Below are 20,199 nucleotides of genomic sequence, written 5' to 3'. Positions count from 1 at the left end.
GACATTCACAGTCTATGTGGTCTAAAAATCTGATTTCCCCTATTTCAACCCTTCTAGGTGGGCAGAACCCAGACTACATGCTTCACGGCACTGGGGTCAAGCCCGGATCGGATCCAAAGAGACAACAGGCAGGGGACGGGTCCACCGTGGCCCCCGAGGATGCTGCCCGCTTCCTTAGCTGTTATTGCTCAGGCCACTGCCCCGAAGATGCCAAAAACAACACCTGCGAGTGAGTGCTTTTCCTAATGCTCACACCAGCCAATTTCAGCTGCTCGTCTAAATCACAAACACAGTGATTAAATAGTCTTTGTGTGTTTACACAGGACAAACGGCCAGTGTTTTGCTATCATAGAGGAGGATGAACACGGCGAGGGTATCCTCACCTCCGGCTGCATGAAGTACGAGGGCTCCCACTTCCAGTGCAAGGTAATACATGAATGGGAGAGTGAAGAATAGATGTTTAAGTGCAGAGGCATTACGAATGACTGAATGTGGTTGTTTTTGTCCAGGACTCTCCTAATGCTCAGACCAGACGGACCATCGAGTGCTGTTCCACAGATTTCTGTAATAAATACCTTCAGCCCACACTTCCACCTCCTATTCCAGGAAGTAAGTGGCACATCCCTTAAGATCCTAAAAATAATAACTATATGTATTTGTGTGTGTGTATGTATACATGTGTGTGTATACATTCACATACAAAAATATAGTAAAAACAGTAATATTGTAATATTATTACCATTTTAAGTAACTGTTTTTAATTGTAATGTTTTAAAATGTAATTCCTGTGATGGAAAAGCTGAATTTTCAGCAGCCATTTCTCAAGTCTTCAGTGTCACAGAACTCCTTCAAAAATCATTGTAATATGCTGATTTAGTATTGAAGAAACATTTCTTATTATTAGTGATGAAAACTGTTGACTGTGATCTCATTGTAATCCAGAGCCTCCGTTATGGAACGCCCACTTGCTGGCCTTTCTGATCTCCGTAACAGTGTGTTGCTTCACTTTGGTGGCCATAACTGTGGTGTGTTACTATAGGTGAGACTTCAATTTCATAATGACATGTTTATCCAGCTGAAATGAATCAAAGATGCACCACAGTCTGTTAATTATTGACCAGCGTACTGATAACACTGGCACAGGCACACCTGTTTAAGATAGTCAAGGGAATTTAGCACCTTTTGTGCTTGATCTTAATGCATGGATATATACTGTTGCTCTTAGTAATAAGTTACTGATTCGTTTGTGTAACAGCTTCTGTGATGTAACATTGTATTGAATGTGATGATATACTCTGTGTGGCCGTTTCATCAGGTATAAGCTACAGACGGGACGGAGGCGGTACCAAAGAGATCTGGAGAAGGATGAGGCCTTCATCCCTGCAGGAGAGTCTCTCAAAGATCTCATTAGTCAGTCCAGCACTGGCTCTGGTTCAGGGCTCCCCCTGCTGGTGAGGCACCATTTCTGGTGTTTTTCATAAAGAAAAACTACAGGGTTTGAAAGGTCATTGAAAATAGGAATTATCAGAGAATTTTAAAACTGATTTATGGTTATGTAAATGAATACAATTTTTAAAGAGTCAGAGAAAGGTCATGGAAATTTATGGTTATGGGAACCCTTGAAGAATAAATTGTTTTACCACTTGTTTTGAACCATTAAATATCTTAAGTTGAATTGTCCAATTCACTCAATTCACAGGTCCAGCGCACCATCGCTAAACAAATTCAGATGGTGCGTCAAATTGGAAAGGGGAGGTATGGAGAAGTGTGGCTCGGTCGCTGGAGAGGAGAAAAGGTGGCGGTGAAAGTGTTCTTTACCCGCGAAGAAGCCAGTTGGTTCAGAGAGACTGAGATTTACCAAACGGTGCTCATGAGACACGAGAATATACTCGGTAAGTTTTTTTTTTTAAGTGCATTTATATTTTAATATGGAGGGAGGAAACATTTAGCTGGTTTAAGGTAGATTAATATTTTTCACAAATTATAGTTTTGTACACCGATATAAAACATTTAAAGGATTAGTTTACTTCAAAATGAAAATTACCCCAAGATTTGCTCACCCTCAAGCCATCCTAGATGTATATGACTTTCTTCTTTCTGATGAACACAATCGGACTTAATATAAATATCCTGACGCATCCGAGCTTTATAATGGCAGTGAACGGGATGCGGAATGCGTTTGTGTAAAAAAAAAAAAAAAAAAAAAATCCATATTTAACAAGTTATAAAATAAAATATCTAGCTTCTGCCAGACCGCCTTCCGTATTCAACTTACGAAGAAAGTGTAACGCCTCTCTTTGTTCAAAATGCTTACGCTACATCATACATCTGCGGAAGCTAGATATTTTACTTTAAAACTTGTTAAATATGGATATTTTTCTTGCACAAATGCATCACTTCACTTCAGAAGGCCTTTATTAACCCCCGGAGCCGTGTGGAGTATGTTTATGATGGATGGATGAACTTTCTTGAGCTTCAAACTCGTTGGCCCCCGTTCACTGCCATTATAAAGCTTGGATGCATCAGGATATTTATTAATATAACTCCGAATGTGTTCATCAGAAAGAAGAAAGTCATACACCTAGCATGGCTTGAGGGTGAGTAAATCTTGGGGTAATTTTCATTTTAAAGTGAATTAATCCTTTAACATATTTGATATTTTATCTAATCTCGCTGTCTGTTGCTGCTGTGATTTTTGACATTCACACTTCTTCTTCCGGTCTTGCTCCAGGCTTTATAGCTGCAGATATTAAGGGCACAGGGGCATTCACTCAGCTTTTCCTCATCACGGACTACCATGAGAACGGTTCTCTCTATGACTATCTGAAATACACCACCCTGGACACACAGGCTCTGCTGAGGCTTGCCTACTCTGCAGCCTGCGGCCTGTGCCACCTCCACACAGAGATCTACGGCACACAGGGCAAACCTGCCATCGCTCACAGAGACCTGAAGAGCAAAAACATCCTCATAAAGAAGAATGGTACCTGCTGCATTGCTGATCTGGGCCTAGCTGTGAAATACAACAGGTGACACTCTTAAAGCACATACTCATAGATGAATGCAAACAAATGTCCTGGCACACTGGCAATGATTAAGTATACTTCAGCTAGTATGAAATTGTTTGTGATAGATTTATTTTATCTTATTTTGCTTTTATTTTAGTGATACCAATGAGGTGGATGTCCCTCTGAGCACAAGGATGGGAACACGGCGGTACATGGCACCAGAGGTCCTGGATGAAACCCTAAATAAGAACCAATTCCAAGCATACATAATGGCTGATATTTACAGCTACGGTCTCATTGTTTGGGAGATGGCCCGCAGATGCGTGACAGGAGGTACGTATCAGGTTATGATAATGTATATACACTTTTAAAAGTATGTTTGTCTCTCCTTTATAAATATGTAATGGATTTGTTTAAATAATGTCATTTTCTTTTATGTGCAGGTATTGTTGAGGAGTATCAGTTGCCATACTGGGACATGGTACCTTCAGAACCGTCCTATGAAGACATGAGGGAAGTGGTATGTGTTAAAAGCATGCGGCCAGTGGTGTCTAATCGCTGGAACAGTGACGAGGTAAGATCAAGCATCACAGTTCAGTACAACACCACAGATACTATTTTTATCTATCTTGTGTTGACATTCTGTTTAAAAGTTTGGGATCGGCACAATTTTTTTTTTTTTTTTTGATAGGTCTCATATGCTCACCAAGACTCCATTTATTTAATCCAAAATACAGTAACATTCTGAAATGTTACAATTTAAAATAACTGTTTTCTATCATATTATATTTAAAAATGTAATTTATTTCTTTGATGGCGAATCTGAATTTTCAGCAGCCATTACTCCAGTCTTCAGTGTCACATGATCCTTCAGAAATCATTCTAATATGCTGATTTGGAGCTCAATGAACATTTCTTATTGTTATCAATGTTGAAAACAGATGTTCTGCTTAATATTTTTGTGAAAACTGTGATGCATTTTTTCAGGGTTCTTTAATGAATAGAAAGTTCAAACAGTTCAAGCATTTATTTTAAAAATGGAAATCTTTTGTAACAATGTCTTTACTGTCACTTTTGATCACTGTAATTTGCAAATGTGCTTATAAAAAGTAATTTTGTCAACATTTAGGAGTGCATTAGGCATATAGTTGATCTTATTGCTAGATAGATGCTAAAACGCACAAAACCTTTGATATCATGGGGTCTTTAAATATCACTGCATTGTAACCATTTAACAGTTGTGTAAAATGTAACCCTAAAACAACTGGTCTCTTGTCTCCATCTCCACACAGTGCTTACGGGCCATGCTAAAGCTCATGTCCGAGTGCTGGGCCCAAAACCCAGCCTCTCGTCTCACAGCTCTTCGAGTCAAGAAAACACTCGCCAAAATGGTTGAATCACAGGATATCAAAATATGATCAGTTTTCCCTCCATATGCCAGTCCGAGATAAGGCATGGAGATATTTATGCTCACTTTATGAACTATTGCCTCAGTTCCTAGACAGACCTGTGGGAGCGCTGCTGAGCAGAACATTTGCCTCCCTGTCTGGCTGCAATTCCTCGCCCTGTTGCAGTTACGCTCTTAGTGTCATGTAGCACCCTCTGCTGGACAGTATGTGCCATAACGCATCCACGAGGAAGTAAGGACAGTAAGGACAGTTGTTCGACAGGCATCCGTACTCACATCATCCCCATCGCCTCCATTTTTTCCTTCTTCAAGCACTCTTTTATATTGGGAGAGAATTGAAGAGCATATGGTGCTTTCTGTGAAAGCTGTCTAATACAATACATCTGTATGGAGGAGTGGTATGGTGCCACCATTTGACATGGGAGTACAGTAATGGAGCCATTTGGGAGAAGGCTTGAGGCTCTGTTATTGCCTGACTTGAGAGGTGGACATATTTGGGGTGATATTTGAACCGAACCAGCCATATGCTTGGGATGTGCTCCAGTATGGCTAGTGTCACAACATGGCCACTCTGCATTTGGACCATGTGCAGTTTTGGCCACTGAAATGTCAGAGAACGCATCCTATTTAATTCAAATGACCCATATTATCATATATATATATATATATATATATATATATATATAAAACATGTCCCGTTAACTACATATTGATATTTTAATTAATAGCCTTTTTGAAGAATTTTTCCTTCAACTGCCTTCCTTTCTGAGAATCTGTCCATTAGATGTTCAAATACAAAACTGGGAGTTAGCGATAAGGTTTTCAAGTAGAAACCTTCCCATATTGCAAAGACCTGGAATAGATATGTTGTTAGAAATAGAAAGTTCAGGTATATTGAGTAATGTGATCATAACTCCAGCTCTGGCCTGAAGAATTCAAGCACCACCAGTCAAATATTGCCAACACTACAGCCATAAAAGATTTATTCATCTAGAAGATATGGTGACTTTTAATCTCCCAGAATGGCAGATCTGATCTGCCTTATCGCAGGCGTCTCGGTGCAAATGGATGCCTACTGCTCCCGAATGCCTCATAACCGTTGTTTTGTTTTATCCTCTAGCCTTCAAGTCAACCTCAGTGTATCACATCTGATTTTTTCAGTGTCAGATTGGATTGCTGTTTTCAATGCCTCATTTTGCCTTGAATCTAATGTCGTGACGCTTGGGAATCATATGACTCATAAATGTCTAATGTGATAGAATAATGCAAATGCATGTGCTATTTATTCATGTCATGTCATATAGTATGAATTATTGTGGTAAGATACTTTTACTTGCAGGATTATTAACACTGACATTCTCAATGTCTTTACTGAGCAGCTCAACCTTACAAATACTAGAAACAGTAAATTTATGACTTTAAAATGAAATTCTACATTTAATGACTTCCTGTGAAAGTGTGGGTGTGAATTATCATTATTTGTCATTGTTCTAATGTGTAAAACTAGACCCTTTATCAATATTTTACTCAAGTCAGGACAGGCGACTTCAGTTCACCTTTCATATTTATATATATATATATATATATATATATAAAATATGAAAAGAAATTTTTTCATAACTTATGAGATTGTGAATACATTTTTTGCAAAAGAGCTTAGTCAAAAAATGGAATCACTCTACAATGCATTATTAGCACTTGTGGGAAATGCAGGTTTAACTTTAAAACCAGGGTCCGTTGCCTCGAAAAACAAGTTGGCCATTTCTTGAAGTTGTCTGGGAAATATAATAAATGAAGATCTTATTCCGCTTCTGCGTTTATACAAAGGTACAAGGAAGAAGAGAGACTGGTAAAAACCTTTGCTTTGAAGATTCAGATCTCCCATTGCTTATGTGTGTCTTTTCTCATTGTCTGGGTTGCACTTGTGTTCTCAAGCCTATTCTGTCCATTACAATCATAACAGTTACCCTGTAAAATAACATTTGAACTGATTTAAGCTCATCTGTCTAGATAAATGACTACACAATATTTTGGTCCTAATCGTTTAACGTGTAAGGAAATATGTAAAATGGCCTGAATAATATGAACTTTTTTTAATTGTATTGTGCACAGCATCTGGTTTTAAGAGAGATGCCTTATGTTTACCAAGAAAAGCTGTTCTGTACACAGAATTAGTCCAATGTATCAATTTTTAAGTAAATTACCTTATTTTAGTACACAGTCATGTTTTTTTTTTTTCTTCTTGATTGACATTTGCATTGAATGTGATCATTTGAATGCATCCATTATTGGACTATTGGTACCTTTTGTTTATTCATATCACCTCATAGTAACTGGTTTCCATACTGTGATGCTTGCCTTATTATTAGATCCTCCACATTTTAAAGACCAACAGAAGGACTTGTATTTGTATTTTTCTGGTATATAACTGTCTTCCCCTTATTTCTTTAACTTACCCTGTTTTCTCAGTAATATTCCAGAGCCAGTTACAAAACAATATTTCAACAAGAATTTTTGGCACCTTCAAGAAGAGGATGCATGCATACAAATTACAGTATGTCTGGCAGTGACGCACAGTGCGACAGACTTGAGTGTATCCTCCCATGCCTTTGTCGCTCACCCAGATCTTTTCACAGCATGTCCTTGTGCTCTGTAATGAAGAGCAATAGTCCAGACAGTGTGTTATCCCCAGGCTGCGCTTTTCGTAATGATCCATGCATCAATTCTAATGTAACTGTCTCCCCTCGCCGAAGCTCCAGCAAAGAGGCTCGGCTCACTGGTCCCCTCTTTTCCCCTTGTTCCTGTCTGATGGAGGCCACTGGAACTCCACCACGCTTCAGTACAGCCAATGAAAGGCCTCTCTCAAAGTCTAAGGTCACTAAAAAGAGATAGAGTCCCGTCTCAGGGGCCTGGAACACCCCTGATGTAGGATTAAAAGTACCACCGTAGTTCACAGCCACATTTTTTGATGCAAGTTTCCCGTTTGGTCCTATTCTGTAGTCCAGGCTTGTGATGAACACCACGGGGGGATGTAGTAACTGAGCATGTTCTAAAGAGATAAAATTATTTTGATGATTTGTTTTGGTAAAAATGTATACTTTTCAGGTACAGAAAACTGCCTTGTCATGATGTAGTTTTAGTGTTGTCCATTGAGGGGCAGTGTTGTTGTGTGTACACTATGCAGGCCTTTCAGTACCAAATTTCTTCATTCATGTTTAAAACTAATAGCCAATGAAAAAAAACTGTATAATTGAGATCTCTTACCTGTTTCACCGTGTCTTTTGCTTCGCACACTGGAAGTATTTTCTTCTCTTTTCATCTGTTCTTGGTTTTGGTGCCCCCTCCTCCTCTTTCCTTCTTTCTTTCTCACCAGCCTCCAAACTTCATCTAGGTTCAGGCTTCTAGTCGTGCTGACTAGTTCTTCTGTATTACTGAAAAGTTTTTGAAACATTCTCAAATGATCCTCTAGGCTTCGACGTAGGGATGCTATATCTGCTTGCAGTTCCAGAACAGAACCACCAGGGGGCTCAGTGCAGTTGCCACAGCGCTCTTCCAACATGGTTATTCTACCTGCTAACTGCTCCACCTCTTTTCCCAGACTCCAGAAGTCACTGACCGAGTAATCCACATCCTCCTCTCCAGTCAAAGGTTCTAATGAGGACTGGTAACTTCCAGCGTCCTTCACAAGGTTCTTTGTGGCGGTCCCCTCCGAGTATGTCACCGGGTCATCGTTATTCATCTCATCTCCGTCAGGATGCTTTCTCCGAAGAGAATTCAGACTCATATCATGTGTCTCAATCTTTTGCTGCATCACATGCATTCTCTGTAAAAGATCTGGGATACTGAACTCTTTCTTTTGGTTATGTGACCAGCGTGTGAATTCCAAGACCTCTTCTCCAAGTAGCACTTCCAGGACATTAGAGTGGCGTACAGCATCATTTAGGAGGGAAGAGAAGGTGGCTGATAGGCCTCGAATTTCAGCCGACTTGTTCTCGTCCTGCTCTCTCAAGCCTTTTATCTCCTGCTGGCTGTCCAGGAGTGAAGCCTGTAGCTGAGAAATACTGTCATGAAGACTCCTGCTTCTGCTCTGCTCAAAGGCCAATGATTCCTTCATATTCAGCAGGCCCTGATGAAGATCCTCCATTTCAGTGACCTGAATCCTATCTAGATCTGCCTCCTCAAGTGCAAGTCGGTTCTGTCTTGTTAAATGTGTCACGTTAGCCACATCCAGCTCCAACCTAGCTAGTGAACTGACAATCGACTTGCAGCTACAGGCCTGCTCTGAAATTACCGAATCATTTCTTTGTAGTTGATGATAGATGTTGTCCAGGTCAAGCTCAATTTCTCTCAACTGACCCTCATGTGCGCTTATGTTAGATGTAAGCTCACCAATGCTGTTGAGCACCCTGACGCGATTAGCCTCCACCTCCAGACCAGTCTCTGCAAAGTGGACCTCATTGCGTTGTTTGACCTCTTCTAGGCTCTGTCCCAGGATCAATAAGTCTCTTTGCAGATCCTTGATCATTCTAGCAGAATCCTTTGAAGTCTCAGACAAGCTGCTGAGCTGCACAGAGTTACTTTGTGCCTTCTCATCTAGCCGAGTGATGGCCTCCCACACTCCTGACACTTGTGTTGGCTGACCTCCACTCAGATTGACAAACTCAGCATGCTGTCTCTGCAGTGCCTCTTCCAGCCCATTCTGGCCAAGTCTCACCTCCTCAACCATTTCAGTTAGTGACTGGAGATTCACCTGTTGGTATAAAACAAAAAAAGATTTATGCTCTGTTTCAATGTTATAAAGGGTTAGTTCAACCAAAAATGAAAATTCTGTCATTAATTACTCACCCTCATTTCATTCCAAAAGACTTTCGTCCATCTTCGGAACACAAATGAAGATCTTTTTGATGAAATCTGAGAGCTTCTGTCCCTCCATAGACAGCTATGTAACTACCACTTAGACGCTTCAAAAAGTTCATAAAGAGATCGTAAAAGTAATCCTTATGAATTGAGTGGTTTAGTCCAAATTTTCTAAAGAGGCACAATCGCTTTATATGATAAACAGATAGATTGAATTTAGGCTTATATTTACTTATAAACATTCATCAACTCACACATCAATTGTGGTAAACGGAAGCTCAAGCATGTTTGCTTGAAATGTGCAAGAACCAATGAGGTTCGTTCTCGTGTGATACGCAGCATGTTTGAGCTTCTGCAAAAGGTTTGTTCTCACGCGTCAAACCAGTTTCGGTTGAGCTTCTGTTTATGTTTGCTGATCAATGTTTATATGTGCCTTAATTCAATCTGTTCATCATATAAAGCGATTGAGTCTCTTCAGAAAACCACTAAACCACTCAATTCATATGGATTAGTTTTACAATGTCTTTATGAACTTTTTGTAGCGTCAAAGTTAGTTATATGGCTGTCTATGGAGGGACAGAAAGCTATCAGATTTCATCAAAAATATCTTAATTTGTGTTGCGAAGATGAACGAAAGTCTTACGGGTTTGGAACGCCATGAGGGTGAGTAATTAATGGCAGAATTATCATTTCTGGGGGAAGGGTGTACTCACACTAGGCACGGTTGCCTTGCACCGTCTCCTGGTGCGATTGTCCCCCCTCCCCTACTGGCCCGCACTCACAATGCACCTAACGTTCCGGGCCGGAGCACGCTTACATGTTTTTGTTTTGAAGGAAAGCACTTTCACTAATAGACTGTGATCATTTATGCCGCGCAGCGATTTTCACTTGATTGTGCTGCACGTATCAGAAGATTATTATGGAGACAGCTGACGTTTATAGAGGAATTTGCAGCTTTACTCGCAAACTACAATTTCTGTTCATCAATAAGGTGAGAACCAGACCCGTTATAAACCTAAATAATCTCAATTTAGTTAAATTAATCGAGAAGTGTACTATCCAAGTAAGATGTTTGCTGTCGTAATGATGACATAGCGCACACAAGAGTAGTAGCTGTTCCGTGCTCCGGCGCGTTTAGCGATCACACTACATGCGTACCGAGCCCAACTGAACCATGCTCTGGCCCACCTCTTAGGGTGTACTCACACTAGGCGCTCTGAACCGTGCCCGAGCGCGTTTGACCCCCAAAGCCCGGTTCGTTTGACTAGTGTGATCGCTCCGAACCGTGCCCGGGCACGGTTCATTTAGCCGGCCCTGGCCTGCTTGGAAGAGGTGGGCCAGGGCACGGTTCGGTTGGGCTCGAGTGTGGTTCGCATGCAGTGTGAGCGCTAACCGTGCTGGAGCACGGAACGGCTGCTACTTTTGTGTGCACTACTGTCATCATTACGACGGCAAACATCTTTTTTTACTACTTTGATAGTACACTTATCAATTCATGTAATTAATTCGAGTGTATTTGGGTTTATCACGGGTCTGATTCTCACCTTATTGATAAACAAGAATTGTAGTTTGCGAGTAAAGCTGCAAATTCCTCCATTAACGTCAGCTGTCTTTGTAATCCTCTGATACGTGCAAGTGAAAATTGATGCGTGGCATAAATTATAATATATTTCTTCCTGTTTTCTTCCATTCAAAAAGTTGCATCCTATATGACGTAAGCGTGCTCCGGCACGGAACGTTAAGTGCAGTGTGAGCGCAGGCCAGCGGGGGAGTGGGGAGGGGGGACAATCACGCTCGGGCTCGGTTCTAGGCAACCGTGCCTAGTGTGAGTACACCCTAAGTGGGACGGTTAAATGAACCACGTCCGGGCACAGTATGGAGCGATCACACTAGTCAAACGAACCAGACTTTGGGGGTCAAACACGCTCTGGGCACGGTTCAGATCGCCTAGTGTGAGTACACCCTTAGAAGAACTGAATAAATGACCTGTGCATCCTGATTCTGACTGATCCGATCATCCATCTCTTCCTTCAGTTTCGTTAGGTTGTGTTTCAGCAGTTCTTGTTGGGTCTGAAAGGCCCTCTCCATCTGGTCTTTCTGTGCATCCAATTGGGATTTCATTTGGTCGATCTGGAGATGGCTGTACTCTAGGCTCTTCTCAATAGATCCACTATGACCTTCACCCCTGCTGATGGATCTGTTGTCTTCCTGTTCCTTCCGCAACTGCTGCAAGTCCTGAGACAGTGTGTCCACCTCACTGGAAAGATGCTCCAGTGTTTGATTGAAGCTTTCCAGCACTGGTTGAAGCTGACTCATCATATTTGACATTAACCGATGCATTGACAGCAGAATTGATGAATCAAGAAATGGCAGAGGCTGAGAGGTATGGATCCCTTCTTTGGCACCTGGAATATCGATAACAAGCCTCTTTAATGTTGGAGACATACTGTACAATTACAGATATTAACAAGAGAAAATGGTAAAAGAACTCAGTTTGTTACTTGTGTGACATATTAAATACGCATTTAAGATGTCTTTATGTCTTATGCATATTGATTCATCACACAGCCAAGGAAATAGCTCTAAATCGCTGTTCTCAGCCCGACAGTCTTTCTGCCAGAACAGAGTCCCTAGAGGATATCATTGTGCCTGACAGACCCTACATGAGCTTTTATGGTGTTTTCATCAGGAATAACCTTTTCCTTACAAGCCTCCTAAACAAACACATCTCACTATGTTACTGAATATCTGAATAAGTACAACTAATGTATTTTTGATGGATGTTCCTGTATAGGTTTTAATTGCATTTAAAGATATGAGCTCATTTGCTAGATAACATTTCTTTGACTGAGGCTAGACTCAGAAGATATAAAGTCCTTTTCAAACTGCTATTCCATGACTCATCCTGACCATGTGGTTTCATGATGACTTTTTGCCCTTCTTTCTTAATCTCCTTCCGTCTGCCTGTATCTCTGGGTAATTGCATCATGCTGGAGTTTGTTTATAAAAAAGAGAGGATATCCTCCAGAGGAAGACGTCATTGTTTAAGTAGTCGTGCCATTCAGTTTAGGGTGGTAAAATCTCACAGTATGCCTATACTGTAATGTGTCCATCTAAATGTTTTCCTGTGTGCCTGTGTTTGCTGGGCACAGATCCCGTATCTTACCAACAGGGCTCCGGTTTGGTGAAGAACCATGAATGGGAGCCTCTTGTAGAGGTTTGTCAGCCCAGCTTCCGTCTTCCAATAGGTCTGTTTCCATTTTACCTTCTACAGAAAAACACATTTTGTTTGGAGGGAGAATGTGGGAAGGAAGTTGACCACAACATTGTGAGTCTGAGGGTAAATATGCTCATATGCTCAGTTTAGAGGGGTTATTTTAGCCCTTAACGACTTAACATGCTTAAAATACTCTACCAAAAGTTACATTTAATGACCCAATATTACAGAATATTATGAAACTAAATATTATTTTTACTGAGAATAATCCTTTTTTTCCATGATATCAGGCTTAAGTATTTGGCACACATAAGACTCTCATAAACACACAATGGGCCCTATCATACATTCAGCGCAATGCGGCGCCAGGCGCGACGCAAGTGTTTTTTTGCTAGTTTCAGCCCGACGCAGTTATCATTTTCACGTCCTGTGCCACTTTGTTTAAATAGCAAATGCATTTGCGTCCATTTGTGTGCCCATGGGCATGTTGGTCTGAAAACGAGGTGTGTCCAAGCGCATAGTTGGCACATTGCTATTTTGAGTCAACTGAAACCTGGTGTAAAGTCAATGGCGCAATATTTTTATTTATTATTATTTTTATTTATTATTTATTTATTTTATTTATTTATTTGTTATTTAAAGAGCACATTAGTAATATGCGCGCGTACACTCTGTTTATTACACACATGGGGCGCGCAGCAGCACACACACATGCCAAATATTAGAAAATAAAAGGATTCCAATGTAAAAGATTATTACTGTGTGCATAAAGATAAAAATGCTTTGGTGGAATCCGGCTTTTCCCGTTGATGGTCTGCTCACACGCTTTAACCTCGCACACGAGCAGATCCGTCTGCTTGTGCCATGGTGCGAGCGCAACTGGCTTTTAAAGGGAATGGGAGATGAGATTCTGATTGGTTTATTGCACTTTACAACCAAAACACACCCATTACTCATTAAGAGAATAGGGACAACCCTTTTAGAATATGTCCCGGGTGCGCCGACCATTTTTCTCATCCTTAAACTAGCAAAAGTGGATTCGGACATGTCCTAAGTGCCCAATAGGGCCCAATGACTTTAGATTTTAAAGAACGGCTAAAGACTGTACTTTAAAATGTTTCCAATAAAGTACTATCAATGTGATTTGTTAAACTGCAAGATGGACGAGGGGTTTACAGAATCAATTTTAAGGCATGGGGGCACATAAGATGGCTTCTTTTAACAGTCTGGGAAAATGTTCTGCCGTCAAAATATTCACCTCTAGGACCTTTTTGAAATTTGGAAAACATGACTGTAAGTTGTTGTTTTTCTTCTTAAACGTAATTGTTGCTTTTGCCTCTTGGCATAGGGCACTGCTTCTACAGCTATCCCGAGTGCCAGCTGACTTTTCCTTTCCTGTTGAAGGACACTCACTGAGCCAGAGGCCTGCTGGACATTTCCTCTGTTTGTCAGAAAGGTTGTTTTAAAGAAGCAAACTTGCAGAAAGAGGAAAGGTATGAAAGGTTAAAGTTAAAGCCAGCCTTGCCCAAAACAACAGACTTGCCTGAGTTGCCTTTGTCATTAACCTCAGACTCTGAAGAATGTTTCTCGTCCTCTGGAGGTTTGTCTGGAAAAGAAAGATAAAGAGGAAGCAACAGATGAGTCACCAAAACTGAATGGGCAGCTCAACTTATGTGTTCCTTTTGAAGTGGCTGAAGAGCAACAGGTATACTCCTAACATATTTTAAATATAAATGCTTTTGTTGTGTGAAAACGATTGTATCCAGACCTATTCCTGGAGATATGTTACCTTTTTCCAGACAGTTGTATCCTCCATAGCCTGGGCAACACTTCCAGTGTATAGAAGAAAGTGCTATCTGCTTCTGCTTGTACACAGGCCCTGAGGGTTGCCTATACCTGATCATGAGCATTATCATCAATAAAGCAAAGCATATTTTTGAGAAACATAAGATATGAGGTTGAGTTTATGAGGTGACTCACGTGATTTGACAGTCAGGAGCTCCATCGGGACAGGGGTTCACTGATTTCACTGTTTGAGTCTCTGTAGCACAGAGTACAGCTGTGGTGACCACACGGTGATTTACATACGCACACCAGTTTCTGACAGGAGAGAGGAGGTTTAGAATGATAAAAGAAAAAAACAAGGGAAAATTGAAAGTTGAAAGCAGAGATTACAGCAAATCACAGACTGATGAAGATCTTGAGCCCCTGTGTTTTCCTGTTGTACCCTTCCCAAAGCTCACAGCAAGATTTTATCGCTGAGCGAAAAAGGTTTTATGTTGTTCTATTGGCACGTTCATTGTTTGTTTTTAGCTTTCTGTTGTATCAGAGAGAATCTGATGTGCACACATTGATTACAATGTTTACACATGCTCAAGCTTATTTTGACAAGTCTGTGTTTTTCTGTGGTGTAGTATTTCGTAAACATACAGTAAAGTACACAAAACGTATTCTGCAAAAGTGACCTAGTTTGCAGTGTTGCAGGAGTTCCTGTCAAACACTGAAACATATGTTTGAAAAGGTGGCAACTGTTTTCAAGTTGCATACCGTTTTGCACAGACTCAGAGGAGAGTTCAGGGTTCTGTTCCCGTTATTAACATAAGAACTGAAGTACATAAAAAAGATTTTTCCTCACAATTCTCTTTCTGCTGCCTGTTGTTCAGCTTATTCTAGTGAAGCTTATAAAACACATAGTTTCTTTCCCTCAAATGACTTTGAGGCATTTCTTAGGGGCTATTACATTAAATTATAAAAAAGTGCTCAATTGAGGCAGATGCATTTTTTTATCCAATAACAAGACATGCGCTTGTACTACAATGGAAACATACAGTATATACCCAATAAATCCCTCAATGCGCAACAAAAAAGTAGTGATTTTGCCTCAACAGATCATGTGATCAGAAAAATAACTGCGCTAACCAGTGGTCCAATTTCATTACACAGCATCTCAAATGTTGGTTTGGTCATTCTAAAATGACTGAGCCAAAATCTGTCAACAAAATGGTTGGGTGTAATTACGTCCCCAAACACCAGGCATCTGCCTCTGAACGTAGCAACTTCCATTTTTATTATTTCTCAGAAAGTGATGATTTTATTTTATTCGAAAATCTTTTAGATGATGTCCCAATTTTGCGCATAACTTTGGATGGAAACATAGTGTCTTAAAACCGCAAAGTGCGTTGAAAATGTTAAAGATGTTTGTCAAATGCATTCTTTGCTTATACGCATATTTATTAAAAAAAAAAAAGAAAAAAAAAGGTGCAGATGGACACAATGCATCCTATGTGAATGGCCCATAAGTTTATATGAATATGCACTAGGACATCTTGACTGGTATGACGTTTCTCCATTTTCTCAGCATCAGGATGTGCATTTTTAAGACCGTTTGTCAAGGTAAAAACAGCTAAGTTTTATAACATGTCTCCATTCTGTTAGGTGTTTTAAAATGCAAGAGCACGCCCTGTATGAACGGCTCATTACTTCTGCTTTTTCAACTGACCCTCCTTTGTGCATCCGTTTCAGGAACAAAGAGATTAGATATAAGTGGGCTGTCCTGTTTCCTTTCGTTGCCACCTTGAACCATAGACCCTTTGTCCAGTAAAACATCAGCCCCTATCCAGCCACTGATTCAGTCATTTTGACTGAATGTCTGCCGCTTTATGGTTTTATCGTTAATCTGTCTCCATGTACCCACATCTGAACATCCTTCATCATCCACCTTTCTTTCATCTTCACCCCTCTTTTTATCTCTCTTTTATTTTTCTTTAAACACCTAAACACTTTTGATTAGCACTCCTCCTATGTCTTTTCTGGACACAGCTGGTGCTCATATTCTTTTGTTATAGTCCAGACTAAAAGGTAAATGCCCTTGAAAACTGCTAGGGGTACCTGTCCTCTGCCTCGCTGTTAAGCTGTGGTGAGCATGCCCAGTCCGGTCTAATTCCTCTCACTGAATCTCATCCTCAAGAAATCGACAGAGAGCTCTCAAAGAAAGCTACTGTGTGTGACTTAAATATCAGCTAACACATCTAAGACAGAGTTAGACTATAGAAGTGGATGGTTAAATATCTGCATCACAAGCTACCCTCCTATACATATAGGCCCCCTCAGCAGTATGTGTATATTGGATATCACATCATTGGAACTCAGTTACATGATACCTTCCCAGATTAGATCACTGAAGCCCAGCTTGTATCTTCATTGTAAGATTATTGTAATTAAGCCTCTCAGGCAAATTCATTTGCTTTTTCTTTCTCAGAACAGAGGGAGAAAGCAAAGGACTTTAGTCAGGGTAAACGGCATTTTTAATACGATACTAATTAAAACAAGGCTGCGTGGGATACATGTACAGTCTGTTCAGTGGATCATACTGTTCTCTCAGTAGCAAATAAATAAATAAATTCCAGAGAAAATATAATATCAGTCAAAGGTTTGGACACACTTGACTTGAATTTGTTTCTCATGATCTTAAAGGTTTATGCTTAAATGCTTGAAATTAGTTTTGTAGACAAAAACATGTATGAATTACAAAACAAAATTTTAAATTAACTTAATGAAAAATATTTTTTATAATATTAAAATTTATTACAAAAATTTAATTATTTTATAATTAAAATCTATTTTAATAAAATAATATTTTATTTTATTATTTATTTTATTTTATTTTTATTTTAGAGATGAAATGAAATGAATAGTTGGACCAGATAGAAAAGGAAAAGCAGCCAACAAGAGGAAAAACATCCCATGATGCATCTCATTAAGCTGAAAGAATGGTTAGAGTTGTGACACTTGGCAACTTTGCTTTGAAAAAATTCAAAATAAAATAGTTGGTTTATAACTATTTTTTGGTCACTAAAAATGTCTACTTTCATTTCGGTTATTTTAAATATATAGTAATAATTTAAAAAAAATGGCATGTCCAGACTTCTGAAAAGTAGTGTAAAGCAAGGGTTCTAAAAATTAGAGATGACTTATAAGACTTTTAGACTTGTATTTTATTGAACAGACAAATATATCCTTCAAATCCTTTGTATAATCCACATCAAATTAAATATTCTGATAGCTTTACAATAAAGTTCAGTTGGTGAACATTATAGTTAATGCACTAGATATGGTGAGCTATGAAAAACAACAGACATCATGGGATGTTCACACAAAAAGGTGCATCATGGGATGTTCACACAAAATTTTATATATAGTTTTAAATATGCCCAGTTGACTCACCCTCTTTTTTCAGGTTGATGTATAGTCTCTTTTGAGGGGGGTGCTGAGTTTTGAGGTGTGCCATCTGGAGGCACTTGGATGCTGTGATGTTTATGTGGCATCCCAAAGGTGCCAGGCATATGATGTCCCCTTCCTCTAGCCCCCACAGCTTCCTCTTCCTCCACGTCAGGGTCCCTGGCTCTCACTTCACTGTGGCAGCTCAGAGAGTTCAGCACGGCCAACAGCAGCAGAGGCAGAGTCTGGGCCATCTTGCTTTCCAGAGGTACTGAAAGTCTTCCTCCGGATGGCAGTTTTAAAAGTAGCCTTAAACAATCCTGGAAACTCCCCACCCCTCTCTCCTTCTCTCTCTCTCTCTCTCTCTCTATCCAAACCAGCCAGTATCCTCACCAGTATGTCTCTCTCCCTCTCAGTTCCCACTCCCCCTCGCTCTCGCTCCCTCCTCTCTCTTGACGGTATCAACACCCTCTAACAATAGGAGGAAATCTGTCGCTTGCTAACAACCATAAATCCATGTATTGCGCTACTTGCAATTTTACGGCACCCTTACATACACAAGCACACACACTGCAGTCTAATGCATGATGCTTCTTTGCATGAAAATGGTTGAGTTTCATGTTTATACTTTTATACTTAAAGGATTAGTCCACTTTCAAATTAAAATTTCCTGATAATTTACTCACCCCCATGTCATCCAAGATGTCCATGTCCTTCTTTCTCCAGTCGAAACGAAATTAAGGTTTTTGATGAAAACATTCCAGGATTATTCTCCTTATAGTGGACTTCAATTGATCCCAAACGGTTGAAGGTCAGTTTCACTACAGCTTCAAAGGGCTTTAAACGATACCAGACGAGGAACAAGGGTCTTATCTAGCGAAACGATCGGCCATTTTCTAAAAAAACAAAACAAAAAAACTAAAATGTATATGGTTTATAAACACTTATTCTTAGCTCTGGTTTATAAACGCAATTGCTTCCGTCAGAACGCACTTCCGTATTCTTCAAAAAGCTTACGCTGTATGTCCTACGCCTTCCTATTTTACTTACGGAAAAAAACAGAACTGGCGCTGCGTTCGTTCCGTAAGTTGAATAGGGAGGGTCTTTCCAAAGCGGCGTTTCATTCATAGATTTTATCAGTAGGCTAGGCTATGTGTGATCACTAGGATTTAAAAAGGTAATAGGGTTCAGTTCATTAACATCAGTTACATTAGGTGTAATGAACTAACAATGAACAATATAATTTGATTACACTTTATTTTAAAGTGATATTGTCACAATGTAATTACACTAAGTATTGAGTAATATAAATAAACATACTTACTGTAGGGTTAATGTTAGGTTTAGGATTTGGTTTAGGGTTAGTTACTGTTATTTACTGTTATTACTATAGTAAGGACATGAAACGTGTAACTATGTCATCTTAAAATAAAGCATTAGCCGGCATTTGTTAATCTACAGTATGTTGATGTTCATTTCTACATAAATTAATACATTTTAACATGTCAAATTGTATAAATGAGTTAAAGTATTTTGAATGAACATGATTTAACAATGAACAATAGCATGTTTGTTCAAAAATTAGCATTAATCTATTTTGTTTTTCATAGCTCACCATCTAGTGCATTAACTAATGTTCACCAATTGAACTTTATAATAAAGCACTAACCTTACACTTGAAAATAAAGCTTCCAAAAGGGGGGTTTCACAGCGATGCCATAAAAGAACCATTTTTTTTTTTTCTGAATATGAATAACAATTTAATAATCTAAAGAACCTTTTTCTACTATAAAGAAACTTTTGTGCAATGGGAAGGTTCCATGGATGATCTTTATGGATTCATATGCGTTATGTTTAAGAGTATATTTATATTCTGTGGCTCAAAACGTGGTTTGCAAAAGAAACAAAAAATAAAAATAGATGTCAGCGCAGCAATATATATGCTGTGTTTCCAGTCCAGAGATTGTCTGCAGTGATAAATAGCAAGAGTTTTTATAACACACAAGAGCCCTTGTTCTTAGCGCTGACCCCATTTCATAAACCATGCCTCCCAAACTCCATCCTCGGAGCAGACATCAGCTGCTCTTTCTCAGCCGGGAGTGAAAACATCCCACCTACCAAAAGGTCGGACTAGATTTAGAGTGCTTGCAGTGGGGGTTTGCACAGAGAGAAGGAGGTATTGTCAAACTAAGAAGGCATTTTCTCTGTGGTGTGGTGGTCCTCAGGGTCTCTGGCTTCATGTCTGCGTCTGACTGCCTCAACAGTGTACAGCTCAGCTGTGACAACAAACAGGGGGTCTCCTTCAAGCCCAGCACTCAGTCTGTGCTTCACAGTGTGACTTCCTGTTAAAGTCTGTTAGGCTGACCGGACCTTGAGCAGGCTTTATACTTACTTAAGAGTAGGAGGATGATATTGTTGACTCGATTATCTAACTTTTATTAATTTAGGGATGTTGTGATAAGAAGGACATTTTTAGTGCTGGACATGTTATA

The 20,199-nt window shown here is 39.7% G+C and overlaps 2 protein-coding genes across 2 annotated transcripts in view; one reads left to right on the top strand and one right to left on the bottom strand.

Moving 5' to 3' along the window:
• Nucleotides 1-6,636, top strand: part of LOC127523782 (bone morphogenetic protein receptor type-1A-like) — a 40,259-nt gene extending 33,623 nt beyond the window's left edge. Inside the window, exons 4-13 of the mRNA XM_051914861.1 lie at nt 58-229; nt 324-426; nt 510-609; nt 943-1,039; nt 1,316-1,451; nt 1,700-1,892; nt 2,732-3,029; nt 3,166-3,341; nt 3,452-3,582; nt 4,301-6,636. Coding sequence (XP_051770821.1) covers nt 58-229; nt 324-426; nt 510-609; nt 943-1,039; nt 1,316-1,451; nt 1,700-1,892; nt 2,732-3,029; nt 3,166-3,341; nt 3,452-3,582; nt 4,301-4,426 — 1,532 coding nt within the window. The 3' untranslated portion in view covers nt 4,427-6,636. The remainder of the gene's footprint in view (nt 1-57; nt 230-323; nt 427-509; nt 610-942; nt 1,040-1,315; nt 1,452-1,699; nt 1,893-2,731; nt 3,030-3,165; nt 3,342-3,451; nt 3,583-4,300) is intronic.
• On the bottom strand, nt 6,495-18,875 carry LOC127523781 (multimerin-2-like). The gene is made up of 8 exons (XM_051914860.1): nt 17,714-18,875; nt 14,471-14,590; nt 14,280-14,386; nt 14,034-14,096; nt 12,440-12,541; nt 11,260-11,678; nt 7,681-9,166; nt 6,495-7,465 (listed from the first exon to the last, which is right to left on the bottom strand). The coding sequence occupies exons 1-8, from the start codon at nt 17,959-17,961 to the stop codon at nt 7,047-7,049; spliced, it is 2,964 nt and encodes a 987-aa protein (XP_051770820.1). The 5' UTR covers nt 17,962-18,875; the 3' UTR covers nt 6,495-7,046.
• Between the last annotated feature and the right edge of the window lie 1,324 nt (nt 18,876-20,199).

Source organism: Ctenopharyngodon idella, chromosome 12 (assembly GCF_019924925.1).
Source record: "Ctenopharyngodon idella isolate HZGC_01 chromosome 12, HZGC01, whole genome shotgun sequence".
Lineage (NCBI taxonomy): Eukaryota > Metazoa > Chordata > Actinopteri > Cypriniformes > Xenocyprididae > Ctenopharyngodon > Ctenopharyngodon idella.
This window is presented reverse-complemented; position numbering and strand designations above follow the sequence as displayed.

Coding starts and splice junctions, on each gene's coding strand:
- LOC127523781 (XM_051914860.1), bottom strand. CDS start 17,961: ATGGCCCAGACTCTGCCTCTGCTGCTGTTGGCCGTGCTGAACTCTCTG. Junction 14,591..17,713: donor CATCAACCTGAAAAAAGAGG/GTGAGTCAACTG, acceptor CTCTCCTGTCAG/AAACTGGTGTGCGTATGTAA. Junction 7,466..7,680: donor CAAAAGACACGGTGAAACAG/GTAAGAGATCTC, acceptor TTATCTCTTTAG/AACATGCTCAGTTACTACAT.